Source organism: Pan troglodytes, chromosome 8, assembly GCF_028858775.2.
Source record: "Pan troglodytes isolate AG18354 chromosome 8, NHGRI_mPanTro3-v2.0_pri, whole genome shotgun sequence".
Lineage (NCBI taxonomy): Eukaryota > Metazoa > Chordata > Mammalia > Primates > Hominidae > Pan > Pan troglodytes.
Window position 1 is genome coordinate 139,569,208 of NC_072406.2, and position 14,232 is coordinate 139,583,439.

At 49.3% G+C, this 14,232-nt stretch overlaps 1 protein-coding gene across 6 annotated transcripts in view; it reads left to right on the forward strand.

The window, feature by feature from the left end:
• Nucleotides 1-14,232, forward strand: part of DOCK1 (dedicator of cytokinesis 1) — a 585,238-nt gene that overhangs the window by 542,967 nt on the left and 28,039 nt on the right. For all 6 annotated transcript variants that reach the window (XM_054659991.2, XM_054659996.2, XM_054659994.2 and 3 more), the window contains 4 exons: nt 542-626; nt 4,883-4,969; nt 8,096-8,272; nt 8,920-9,003. In XM_054659991.2, the coding sequence (XP_054515966.1) occupies nt 542-626; nt 4,883-4,969; nt 8,096-8,272; nt 8,920-9,003 (433 nt within the window). The remainder of the gene's footprint in view (nt 1-541; nt 627-4,882; nt 4,970-8,095; nt 8,273-8,919; nt 9,004-14,232) is intronic.

Consider the following 14,232-nt stretch of genomic DNA (forward strand, 5'->3'; position numbering starts at 1 on the left):
TAGTTTCTTTTGCTGTGGAAGCCTGCCTGCATTTCAGTGCAGGGGAGAAATCAGTCTCAGTCTCTCCACGCCCTGCCCTGTGCATGCGGAAAGCCTGCCTCGTACCCCGACCGCGGAGGCAGGTTACTTATGTTTCCTGTGTGTCACTCTTGGGGTGGTTGCAAAATCTGTGCTTTGTAGATCTGAAACTAAAGTATGTAATACTTTTTTTAAATAATAATAAACACATACGTTGAACACAAAAGCTTTTTTCTCTCTCCTTCGCTTCACCTTTCCTCTGTTTTTGCTCATTTCACTCTTACTCAGCTTCTGTTTTCCCTCGAGGGTTGGCGGGGACAGGGAAGAGGCAAAAACTCAAGTTAATTTTTCCACCTGCCAACATTTCCCTGGCTGGGAGAGGACGCCAAGGCGATGGCTTCAGGTCAAGGTTAGGGACATTTTACAGGAGGCAGTGACATATTCTGAGGCCAGACCCCGTGTCCAAAAGCAAATTGGCTATTTGCCGGCTTAAATATCTAATGATCTGTCTGTCTCTGTACAGTTTTTACAGGGTGAACGAGGTCCAGCGATTTGAATATTCTCGGCCAATCCGGAAGGGAGAGAAAAACCCAGACAATGAATTTGCGGTAAAAAACAAACAAACCACCAAAACAAAACAACAAAAAATATCATTCCACCACCAGTAGAACTGCCATTGGAGAAGCGTGGCCTCAGAGGCAGCCACGGAGCCATATTAAATGTCTTTGTGTATTATGTGCAGAAATCTTAATCTATTACCCCCTCCAAAGTTAGAAAAACTAATTGCCATTTCACTAACAATATGACTAAGGTCACTGAGATATTTAATAAGGAGACTGTGCCGTCCAAATGACGGAGCTCCTGTATGAGTAGCGCACTGCCTTCCCTGCGAGCCCCAGGTGAGAGAGCAGGTGCCTGTCATCTCTAGTTAAAAATGGACCCATCGAGTGCTGAGGTGCTGGGTGCTGGGTGCTGACGTGGCTTTCTGCAGGTGACACAGCAGTCAGCACATGAACTGGATCTGGACCCGGGTACTCATTCCTCATTCAGTATCCAGCATCTGAACTTCAGTGGAGCACAACACACAACTGCAGGGTTGACCCCAGCACTACTAGCAATACGGACCGGGTTATTCTCTGTGGTGGGGACCATCCAGTGCGTCCAGGGATGTTTGGCAGCATCCCTGAACACTGCCTACTAGGTGCCAGTGCCACCGCCCCAGTTGGGACAACCAATCAAAAAGATTTCCAGGCCGGGCATGGTGGCTCACACCTTTAATCCCAACACTTTGGGAGGCTGAGGCAGGTAGATCAAATTAGTTCAGGAGTTCGAGACCAGCCTGACCAACATGGTAAAACACTGTCTCTACTAAAAGTACAACATTAGCCGGGCGTGGTGGCACATGCCTGTAATCCCAGCTACTTGGGAGGCTGAGGCGGGAGAATCGCTTGAACCCAGGAGGCAGAGGTTGCAGTGAGCCAAGATTGCTCCATTGCACTCCAGCCTGGGGAACAAGAGTGAAACTCCATCAAAAAAATAAAGTTTCCAGACATTGCAAAATAAAACATCTGCCCCTTGTTGCAAACCACGGCATTCGAGTTGTAGAAATAACAGCAAACATCTTTAGAGCCTTTTTTCTTTATGTCTTTATTTTTATTATTTTTTTGAGACAGAGCCTCTCTCTGTCGCCCAAGCTGGAATGCAGTGCCATGATCTCAGCTCACTGCAAGCTCCACCTCCCAGGTTCACGCCATTCTCCTGCCTCACCCTCCCAATTAGCTAGGACTACAGGTGCCCGCCACCACGCCCGGCTAATTTTTTGTATTTTTAGTAGAGACGGGGTTTCACGGTGTTAGCCAGAATGGTCTCGATCTCCTGACCTCGTGATCCCCCCGCCTCAGCCTCCCAAAGTGCTGGGATTACAGGCGTGAGCCACCGCACCCGGTCCTAGAGCCTTTTAAAAATTCTACATACAAAATGCTTTCATGGATTCATTTGTATTTTTATTTTATTTATTTTTTTATATAGAGGTGGGGTCTATGTTGCCCAGGCTGGTCTTGAACTCCTGGGCTCAAGTGAGTGGATCCATGTTGAAAAGACATCAAATAAGCCATAATTTTTAAAAAATGTTAATGTTTATCCATCTTGCCTGGGAAACCTCCGGAAATCCTTATGTACTCCTGTATTGCAAGGAGGCATTAGCCCGGGGACCCCCAAGGAGGACTGGCTCTGCTGAGAATGGCTTCTCTTGTGTGCCGTCCGAAGGCATCTAGGCTGCAAAGGTCAAAGGTGAATTAGCACCCTACTCCTGACCAGAGCAAAGCTCGGAACCCTTCCAGCAGGGTTGCCTCAAGTAAAGAGTGGCGGCTACCCACTCTCCCTCCCAATCCCTCAGGGGTCTGCCAGTCATGGGATCCTCAGGGCAGTACCTGTGAGTCTTCTATCTCAGCTCTTAAGAGCCATGGGGAAGTTCCTTCCAGCCCTGAGGCCAGATTCCTTGTGTGTCACCAAGGAGCACAAAGGAGCTTGGAGTTGGTAAAATCTGCAGTATTGTGCAGTCCCAGCAGGCTGGTTGTTTGAAGATTATGTTCATCCTATTTGTTGGTGAACCCAGCACCCTCGACCTGCTCCGGGATTGGTCACTACAGTGTCCATTGTCTGCAACAGTGCGGACAGAACCTAGGCACGTCCAACCTGGACACCCTCGCTAAGGGCAGTGGCTTTCAGAGCAGACTGCACCTGTTACTGTCATCATAAGCACTAACGCTAGTGTTTATATGGAGTCCCTCAACTGTGGGATTTATAGGCAGTTCTTGAATTTCCCTCACACCTCTCCCATCTGGCAAGTAGATATATTCTTAGACTATAAAGAAATAGACACAAGGAGGTCAAGTGAGCCGCTGGAGGGTGCGCGGCCAGTTGGGTGCAGAGCTAAGAATAACGAAGGCTCTTGACATTTTGAGCTATGCTGAGCCTCAGAGGCTATGCTTCTTCTAAATGGCCCTGAAATCCCCTAATGGCCCCGTTGAGGTCCGGGCACTGGGACAAAGTGTTTGGAAGCTGCAGGATTTGGTCCTTCACATGCCCCGCAAAGCCTTAGATAAGTGCAACGTCTTTTGCTCTACTGGGAAGCCAGGCTCGGCCCCTCCAGCGGGGAGCCCGGCTCCAGCCCCTCCACCGGGGAGCCCAGCTCCAAGTGCAGGGGGCTGGGGAAGCTGCCCACCAGGCCGAGAGCAGTGCGAGGTGGCTCACCCCTGCAGACCTGGCAAGGGGTGACTGATGTGCTGGGGAGTGAGGGCACTGACAAGGAGGAAGATGAGACAGGGCCTGCGTGAGGAGGAGCTAGCCATAAAGCCCAGGGTGGAACCCAGAGGTCCGTCTCAGGGCATGTTGACATGAGAGAAAGCACTGGAATCTGGTCTAGAGGTGGATGTGAGAGGGCCAGACCTGCTTCCATTGCCAGGACAAAAACCTGAGGGAGCCGTCCCCATGGGGCAAAGAGGACTGGCGTGGGACACGGAGGCCTTGCCTGTGTCCTTATGGCTTCAGCCAGCTCCTTCCCTTTCCTGCTATGGAACGTAAGAAGTTTGGGATAAATGCTTTCCAAGATCCAAGTCAGTTTTCTGAATTTTTTTTTTTTTTTTGTGAGAGTCTTGCTCTGTTGCCCAGGCTGAAGTGCAGTGGTGTAATGTCAGCTCCCTGCAACCTCCGCCTCCCGAGTTCAAGCGATTCTCATGCCTCAGCCTCCTGAGTAGCTGAGACTACAGGCACATGCCACCACATCTGGCTAATTTTTGTATTTTTAGTAGAGACGGGATTTTGCCACGTTGCCCAGCCTGGTCTCGAAGTCCTGAGCTCAGGCAATCTGCCCGCCCTGGCCTCCCAAAGTGCTGGGATTACAGACGTGAGCCCCCCACGCTTGTCCCAGTTTTCTGGAATGACTGGCATTCCATTATCCCATCTGTTGAAGTCTAGATTCCTGTTGACACTCAGACTGCTCAGTGACCCTGCAGTGCAGGGAGGTTGGAATGGCAGAAGATTGTTACAAGCTAGACAGTACGAAAGAGGCGGTAGGATAAAGGATTTCCAGTTGACCCCTGCATTGGAGTTTTTGTGCAATCCCTAAAGAGTAGTAGAATTGTATTTATTGGGTTAGAACAGTTTCCTGCAATAGGTAATACACTGTTTTACAAAGAACACATTGTCAAATGATGTTTTTATTTAAAATATGCATAGACACACTTTTTAATACTTAGTAAGAAGTCTTGAACAATAGATACTAAAGCATATAGGTTATCAGTTTCAGGTAGGGGATGGTTTTTCCTCCTGCTCTTTCCATATCTTTATGTTCTCATATAAACATATATTAGTTACGTCAAAACATTTTAAAGTTTAAAATACCGACTGGTTTTATCAGAACATCAGAGGTCACTTTGATTAAATCCAGTCTCCCAAAGATGTATTTGCCCCCTTTAGTTTCTTATGAACACTGTAGCTAACGTAAGACTTCTTTGGAGCCTTCCTCAAAATCTGTTTGCTCAAGAGGGGCTCCCCATGCCTCATTTTGGAGTATACACATCTTTCTCACTCACCTAGTATACTTTCATTGTCAAATACCAGAGTGGTGGGCAATGTTGGCTAGGGGACAGAGGATACTTTGATGTATCCTGAGCGACCGTTAGGTAGAGCGTGGCTTGTGAGGTGCTACCTGAAGGCACACATGCCCTGTGCTGAGCACCACAGACCCTGTCCTGCTGAAGGACCTGACTCTTGTGGAGTTATTCTATAAATCCCCCTTAGGGCAGAGCTGTCCACCTGCTGACATCCTTCTAACCCGTGTTGTGTGTGTGTGTTTCCTTTGCAGAATATGTGGATCGAGAGAACCATATACACAACTGCATATAAATTACCTGGAATTTTAAGGTGGTTTGAGGTCAAGTCTGTTTTCATGGTAAGGATGGCCCCACCCCAGAAGGAATTGTCCGTTCCTTTCCTCAATACAGTCTGCCACGCCTTCTTCACCTGCTCATGCCCTGTGGTCACTGTGGCAGCGTGCACACAGCAGACTCTACAGTTCCCGTAACCACCCCACCTGTTCTTGAGAGCATCGATATCTCCTCGCCTAGCCATATTTTAGTGGAAATGCTGTGTAATCACGACCAACTCTAGCTTATCAAAAAACCAGAATGAAGATTTCATTTCTTCTTACAATGTATTTAAATTCAGTCATAGCTGTGCTGTTTTGACAATGCTTTGTGTTAACCAAGTGAAAAGTTGAAGACAAATTCCAATCTACATAAACTTTTTTAAAGATTTTTTTCCTGATGGTTTTATTGCCATTTACATGACAAACAACTATTAATTAATAGTCCTTGCCCATTTCAAGTAAAAATAGCCTGAGAACATACCCCTCCCTGACGCTTTTTTTAAGAAATAACGATTTCCAGCTCTCAGCAAAGCTAAACTTTGTTTTGCGATGGGACAGTTTCATTTACATGAAACTCACATTTGCAGTGAGCTATTGGACAGTTTCATTTACATGAACCAGAGTTGGGCAGCAGATTTATTGACAGTATTGAAATGTCAGGGCCAAGGCAACTGGCAATATAAAAACATCTGATTGAAATCTGTACGTTTTTGTTCATGTGTCTCAGTGCCTTTTGTTTTCACCTGGCAAGAACTCACTGAGGGGGTGGCACTTGCCATTTAGTTTTCAATGAGTCCCCCCGAAACACCTGATTATTTGTCTCTAGGGGCCGGCATCTTTCTGCCCAGCTGCGTGTCCAGCGCCGAGCCTTCTCCTTTGCCCACATCAGCATGAGCTACGGGCAGCTGTGGGCCACTCTCTGAGACGTTGCCCGCAGTCAGAGCCACTGCTTTATACTCGAAGCACCCAGGGCTCTTCGCCTACCCCTCCTGGGGTCACTTTCTGCTCTGGAGTTCCCTTTCTGTGCCCCTAGCAGCCAGGCAGTGCCTGACAGATAGAAGGCTGTGGGAGTTACGTGTCAGGTGGTAAAAATGCAGTCCCTTTGCTGGGTCCCTTTGTAGCTAGTGAGGCACTGTACATGTGAGAGACAACAGAAGAGCAGGCCCTCCACCTAAACAGGCCGTGATCCTCTTCATCACCCTCTGCCCATGAGCCCTTTGTAATTGGGGCCTGCCAGCCAACAGCTGCCGGATGCAGGAGCTTAGGGAGGTGGAGAGGGGAGCCCTGACCTTTCGTGAGGATGCAGCTTCTCCTCGGGCTGCGTTGGCCATTTTGAACAGACTAAGAGGGCAGGAAGGCAAATAATCCCAGAATGGCAGGACTCACGTCCTGCTACCAAACCCTGATGCCCTCCTCGTGCCACCTGGGACCAACCCCTGTGGGATATCTGTGGGAGCAGCAGCTAACCTTCTTCAATAAAAATAGGAAGGGATTCTTTCTTAGTGCAAATGAGATTAGTAACAGGGAGGTAACAGTCAGTCCAGGTGGAATACTGCCCTGGAGTGTGCATTTGTTGAAGCTGTGTGCCCGGGATGAAATGTCGTAGGGCCTGGCAAAGTAAGTTGTGGGGTCAGGACAGCATGGCTATGCCTGCTGTCCAGGACACCGGACAAGGGGCCCTCTCAGCAGGGTGCACGTGGCTGGCCACACCCAGTGGATCACAATCTCCCCGAGGCTGTCCCTCCATCAGTGCAAGGACAGTGACATCAGTGGGCAGACAGCCTCTGTTATGTCCACAGCCACCTAGGAGTGCCAGTCTAGGGTTGCTGACGGACAGAATCGCCCATTCTCTGTTCATCTCTGCCCTGCCCCACCCCCAGCTCCCAGGCAGTCCCCTAGAGGCTGTAGCAGGAAGAAAGCCGGACATGAAGATACCAAGGGCTCTTGGGCACGGGTGGGGGCCCATCACACCTCCTTTGGAAGGAGCTAAGTTATTGCTGAGGTCACCCTGGGACATGGTCCCCGTGGCCCAGTGTGAGGAGGAGGTTTGGTCTGCTCGAGCAAGACCTCAGGGCAGCTGTGGTCCCTGCCTTAGACCCAGCCACGTTGCCCTGGCACCTTAGGGCTGAGCTGGAGGGCACTGGGCCGGGACTCGGCCAGGCCAGGCCCTGTGGGGCCCTCAGAGAAAGAGGGTGGAGGTCCCTGAGAGACACGCACCGGAGCCAGAAGGACAGTGGTCAGTCCCCTATCTCCTGCACTGAAGGTGTCGTTAACTATGGCAAGTGTGCAAATGAAGCCTGTGAGGGTGGCCTGGAGTGCTCCAAGCAGCCTTTTCCTCCCATCCCCAGAGGCCATGAGCTCTCTTTGTTGTTGTTTGTTTGTTTTTTGGAGTCTCACTCTGTTGCCCAGCCTGAGTACAGTGGCGCAATCTCGGCTCACTGCAACCCCTGCCTCCTGGGTTCAAGTAATTCTGCCTCAGCCTCCCGAGTAGCTGGGATTACAGGCATGCACCACCACACCTGGCTAATTTTTGTGTTTTTAGTAGAGACAAGGTTTTGCTATGTTGGCCAGGCTGGTCTTGAACTCCTGACCTCAGGTGACCCGCCCACCTCAGCCTCCCAAAGTGCTAGGATTGCAGGCAGGAGCCACCACGCCTGCCCATCACTCTTCCTTCACATGATGGTGTGTGGTGCCATGGCGAGGCCCTGCCTTGACCTCCTTTGCCCTCCCTAACCGGACAGGTAGTGCAGGCTGCCCGGGCCTAGATTCCTCAAAATTCCCGAACATCTTCTCCCTCAGCACAACAAGCAGAGAACAAGAACAGGATTGGAAGTGTCTGTTCTGAAGCAGGTGTATTCAAGCACTCAAGGCTGCGTGTTTTCCTGGGATGACCACATATGTGCATAGCCACATGCACACACACAGCCCCCGCCCCCAGAGCTGAGCAGCAGCTTTGCTTTGTTCCTTTGGAATTTTCATCTCTGGGAACAAACAATAATAATAAAATGCCCAGCCGCCCAAAAATTCTGTTTGGAAGAACGGTTCATGGAGGAGCAGGAAGCCTGCCCCAGAGCACGTGGCTCCTCTGGTGAGACCCCAGGAGTGGAGGCAGCTGTGGGGCTGACATCGGGCTCTCCTCTCTCTTTGCAGGTGGAAATCAGCCCCCTGGAGAATGCCATCGAGACCATGCAGCTGACGAACGACAAGATCAACAGCATGGTGCAGCAGCACCTGGATGACCCCAGCCTGCCCATCAACCCGCTCTCCATGCTCCTGAACGGCATTGTGGACCCAGCTGTCATGGGGGGCTTCACAAACTACGAAAAGGCACGGGACCCACCAGCTTGCTCTGGGCAAGCAGTCCTGCCCTGGGACAGACTGAAAATTCCCAAGAGTCCCCAAAGCCCAGAAACGCCCCTGGTCTCATTGAGCAATCTCAGCAGTGGCCCAGCCAAGGCCAGGCAGCAGCAGCCAGTGGCGGCCGCTGAAGCCTGCAGCAAAGTCAAGGCCTGAGTCCCGGCCAGGCTCCCCTGGGCATCCCCAGACAGCCAGGAAGCCCCCACTGACCCACCCAGGCTGGGCTTATCTGCACCCAGGCCTCCAGTGGCTTTTACAAGGTCTGGGATCTTAAAGGCCAAAAGATAAAGTTAGACAAAAACACCAGAATATCAGGACTAGGGAGGTAGCGCTTTGACGGTGGAGGGGGCCTGGCCAGCTGGTCTCCCTGGATCCTAGCTCTGTAGGAATGGGCAGAAGTTGAAGGACACAGGGTGTATCCTAGATCACCCCTGCCTGTGTTTGTAAATGCAGTTCTTTTGGAAGAAGGCCACGCCTGTGCACTTACTTACGCCTGAGGCTGTTTTCCTGATACTGTAACTGGCGAGCTCTATTCTCAGGGCCTGGCACACAGTAACTGTGCAAAAACCTGTGTTTGCTGAGCAGGTGCACTGAGCGACTCTCCTTGTCTCCACCAGGCCTTCTTTACAGACCGGTACCTGCAGGAGCACCCTGAGGCCCATGAAAAGATCGAGAAGCTCAAGGACCTGATTGCTTGGCAGGTAAAGTGTCCAGCGAGAGCCCTGCATGGCTGGAGGGAAGGAAAGCTAGGAGGGTCTAGGCTCAGCACACACACCAGCCAGCATGGAGGTCCCTGGGCTGCAGTCCTGATGCACGTGGCTGTGATTGTCCCTGGGTGAACCCACCCACTGCTGTCGTGATCAACTCAGCTCCTGGGCTGCAGTCAGGAATTTGAACACCCAGAAAATTATCTCTTGCAAATGAACAAGGTCTCTTTCCTCCCGTTGGTCAATTCTGCCGGCTGCTGGAAAACTTTTTCTCTGTCTGTATTGATAGAACATTGAGGTGAGCTCAGAGCCATGAAGCCTTGAGCTCTAGCCTGTGCCAGGAAAGGCGCTCGGGCCAGTGCAGTCCCTGTGAAACGCATGTAGGTCAGAAGCTGCAGTGCACCCTCTCCCTGTTCTCTGTGCACCTCTGGCAGCGGTGTGCGTCCTCATCTGTGTTTTCCCAGCTGAAGTTGTGCAAGTTATTTCACTGTTCTACTCATGCTCCTGGGGCCTTGGGAGCCTTTCCCAGAGGGCCAGCATCTTGAAAGGGCAGACCCTGGGTGCCTTGGGTTTAAGTGTCAGAACCGGGCGGATGCATCTGTGCTTCTCAGAGCCTTCCTGAGCCTGGAAGTGTAGGGGTCAAGAGCCAGTCCTCACAAGAGCTTGGCCAGCACCTGCCTGCTCTGCTGCTTTAGGCCACTGCCTCTTTAGGTTTCCTTTTCACATGTGGGAGGCAAGGAGGGTGCTGTCCCCGAGATCTTGCCACACTGTGTAAAGAGAGTTGAGGGAGGTGGGGGCAAAGGCCTGCATGGGTTTGGACCGGGTGTCGTAGCCCAGGCCACTTTGCTAAGCTGGGGTTCCAGGCTCCCAGTTAAGGCCCAGAGATGCTGTGCAGTTGATCTGCACCCAGTCCAGAACAGGGCAAGATACAAAATTAGCTGGGCGTGGTGGTGCACGCCTATAATCCCAGCTACTCAGGAGGCTGAGGCAGGAGAATCGCTTGAACCCGGGAGGCGGAGGTTGCAGTGAGCTGAGATCACGCCACTGCACTCCAGCCTGGGTAACAAGAGCAAAACTCTGTCTAAAAAACAAAAAAAAGAGAACAGGGCAAGGCTGTTCCTCTTATGAGACATCACTGTGAGCAGTTTGTTTGTTTGTTTGTTTGTTTGTTTGTTTTGGAGATGAAGTCTCGCTCTGTTGCCCAGACTGGAGTGCAGTAGCGTGACCTCAGCTTACTGCAGCCTCCTCCTCCGGGGTTCAAGTGATTCTCCTGCCTTAGCCTTCCGAGTAGCTGGGACTGCAGGTGTGCACCACCATGCCCGGCTAATTTTTTTGTACTTGTAGTGGAGATGGGGTTTTGCCATGTTGGCCAGGCTGGTCTTGAACTCCTGACCTCAGGTGATCTGCCCACCTGGGCCTAAGTGCTGGAATTACAGGCATGAGCCACTGCACCAGGCCACTGTGAGCATTTTTATTCTGACATCCCAGCAGGGCCTCTTCTTAGTGGCCTCTCTGTCGTCAGCACATTGGCCAATGAGACGTCTTAGAGTGGAGCAAGGCTGAGCCTTGGTTGTGAGCCAAGGTACGAGTCCTCTTAAATTTGTGTTTAGATATATAGGATGGGTTGGATTTTTATAATTCTAAGTGCTTATATTATTATATAAACATAATATACATTATGTGTATATTATAAATAATTGTGATAAAATATACATAACATAAAATTTCCCATCTTAAACATTTTTAAGTGTCCAGTTCAGAGGCAGTAAGTACATTCACATTGTTGTACAACCAGCACCGCCACCATCCATCTCCAGAGCCTTGTCATCTTGCAAAGCTCCAACTCTCTACCCATTGAACGACTTCCCCATTCCTCCCTCCACCCACCTCCTGGTCACCACCATTCTACTTTGTGTCTCTATGAATTTGCCTACTCTAGATACCTTATATGAGTGGAATCATGTAATACTTGTCCTTCTGTGTCTGGCTTGTTTCTCTTAGCAGAATGTCTTCCAGATTCATCCACGTTGTAGCGTGTGTCAGAACTTCATTCCTTTTTAAGGCTGAGTAATACTCCATTACAGGGCTAGGCCGCAATGTGTTTCTCCACGGATCTGTCGAGGAACAACACGTGGGTTGTTTCTACCTTTTGGCTGGTGTGAACAATGCTGCTGTGAACGTGGGTGTACAAATACCTGCTCAAGTCCCTGCTTTCAACACTCCCATAGTTTGGGGTATACACCCAAATTTAGAATTGCTGGCTCATGTATTCTGCGTTTACTTTTCTGCGAAACTGCCAAACTCTTCTACGGTCGCAGCACCATTTGACATTCCCACCAGCAGTAATGCGTGATTCCAACTTCTCTGCACCCCCAACAAGACTTGTTATTTTGTTTGTCTTTTTTTTTTTTTTTTTTTTTTTTTTGAGATGGAGTCTCGCTCTGTCACCAGCCTGGAGCGCAGTGGCGTGATCTTGGCTCACTGCAACCTCCACCTCCCGGGTTCAAGCGATTCTCCTGCCTCAGCCTCCCGAGTAGCTGGGACTACAGGTGTGTGCCACCACACCTGGCTGATTTTTGTATTTTTGGTAGAGATGGGGTTTCACCATGTTGGCCAGGATGGTCTCGATTTCTTGACCTTGTGATCCGCCCACCTCAGCCTCCCAAAGTGCTGGGATTACAGGTGTGAGCCACCGCGCCTGGCCTGTTTATCTTTTAAGTAATAGCCATTTTAATGAGTGAGAAGTTTTATTTATATGTATATATAAACAAAAATTATATTAAAAGGGAAGAAATCAGACTTTGTCACAAATCTGCATTTGAAATCTGTTTGCTTTGGAGTTATGGTTTTGAACGTCCTCAGAGTTTGACTGAAAGGGACATTGTTGGCCAACTGTGGCTTCTTTGCATGGATTGTAAGCCTCATGTAGACAGTCTCCCTCTGTAACTAAAAAAGTGGGAGAGAGTTTAAAATTGTGAATGATTCCATTTTAGATGTTGTAGATTTTTTACTAAAGGGTATGAAATTCAAAATTCCTCTGCAGGCTATAAAACTATTGCTATACAAAAACTAGTTTGGTCTGCAAAAGTTCTATTGATTTTTTTTTTCCTATAAGCTTTTACAGCAAATTGGATTTTAAGAGTTTCAAGTCCTACAGAGGAAAATAATTTGTTCCCCAGAGAGCGGCTTTATGTCAGCACTATGTCATCATTCCTAATAACTATATTAAAGGGTGAATTTTAAAGCAGGTCACAGGAAAGTTAAAAGAAAGAATCAGTTTTCTAGTAACTTCATTAAATCAAAGAGTGATGAAAAATGCATATTCCAAACATTACCTGTGATTTTGCTTTCATTTGCAAATGTTTGGAAAACCCGTATCTTGGTATTGGCAACTGAGTCCTATGTTCATTAAAAATAAGAAGTTTGAATTTATCAGAATGCTTTATTCTCTTTTTGTTTATTAGTTCATTTGGTTTGGTTTTTTCCTGAAACTGTCAGGGCAGAGTGAGGTTTTTCTCCTGGGAGCCCCAGGACTCATGTGCAGAGTTTTCATCACCGATATATAATAAGCTCAGCTCCGATGCATAAAATGGTTTGTGAAGGTTGGTTAATAAGTCCCAGGCAGCTCCTCCTCAGCCCTGCTTGCTGCCTCAGAAACAGAGGATGGGCTGACCTGCTCCTTGCTGGGTGGGAGGTGGCAGTCAGGGTGCACACTGTGTGGTGCCTCTTGTAGGTTTGCGGCTGGCACCAGGTCATGAGTCACTTTCTCAAAGGCACAATTCCATCTTTCTCCATACACAGCTGTCATTGTGGAGCATCCCTGCCGAGTATCCAGAGATAAATCCATACAGTCTCATATTAAACTACTGTGATGTATACATATTTCTCTTTTGAAATGTACGAAGATGAAAGGCTGAACTCAGCCATCATCCCCAGCTGATGACGAGCATGACTGTTGTGTCCAGGGGTGGTGCTCCTGGAGCATTAAGCAAGGCTTCCAAATGTTCTGTGCTGCTTTCAGGGCATGAATCTGTGCAGGGGACAGACAGGAGCAAACTTCAAATACGGCCCATCAGGAGGGCGTCTTTGTAGAGCAGGCTGCAGGCTCGCTTTGATTCATTAGAGGTGTGACTTAGGGAAAGTCCTCTCCCATCTCTGGGCTCTGAGAAACTCTTTAGGAATGCAGATTCCTGGGATCTGCCTACAGCAAATCAGGGCTCTGGAGGTGGGGTTCAGGAATCCACCTGAGATTCTGATGCTTAGCCAGAGTGGAACCCACTGAACTACAGGGTCTCCAGAGACCATTTCAGACCCTCGGTCTATGTCAAGTGCTTTGTGCGTTGGAATATGTTTACTCAGGGCATCCTCTTATCTTCTTTCATCTAGGATCACACCTGCAGTTCAGCCCCAAATAGACATGTAACAGGGAACCAGTTCCTGTCCCATCAGAAGGTTATTTCCCATCAATGTCAGGAACTGCTGAGAGTGGTGAATTCTCACACCTGGTAAATTTCACCTATCAGATTGCAGTTCGAGCAGCAGGAGCGTCCTAAACCAAATGGTCTTAACTCTCATCTGGCAAGTACCTTCTTTGACAGAAAGAATCTGACCATTAAGAGTTTTATCACACCACCGTCAACACCAACAACAGCAAAACTCAGGAACTAGATTACATTTTGTAGTTTGAGAAAGGCCCACCCTAAATCAGAAATGCTTTTAGTATCTAGGGTGGCTGTGCTTTCACCTTGCAACAGCACCTCCACACCTCCCTGCCTTTGCATCCAGAGAGAGACACAACACATTCGACATCCCGCCAAAAGTTGTCCCGGTCTGTCTGCGTCATCCCCCAAGGCGGGACTCAGGAGGCAGAAGGCTGACAGTGAGCATTTTCTACTGCTGGCCCTGAGTAAACCGCAGCTAGCCCCGGGGAAGCTGCCATCTGCACGAGTAATTCATAGGGAATATTAAAACATCCCAAGTATTTTGAAATCTCTCTGTATGCTGTCCTTTCGGTGATAACTGGCCAGAAAGGCCTGACGTGTGCCTAGGGTTTGGGGCCAACTGTCAGCAAAACAAACTGTTGTGTCGGTGCAGCCTCCAAGCAGGCTAGGAGGGCTACGAGCGAGGAGAGCGCTGCTACTCCCTCCTTTCCTGGAGCACCAAGAGAGGCAACAGCTGCGTGCTATAAATGGTAACCAAATACATTTGATGCGTTGATTCATC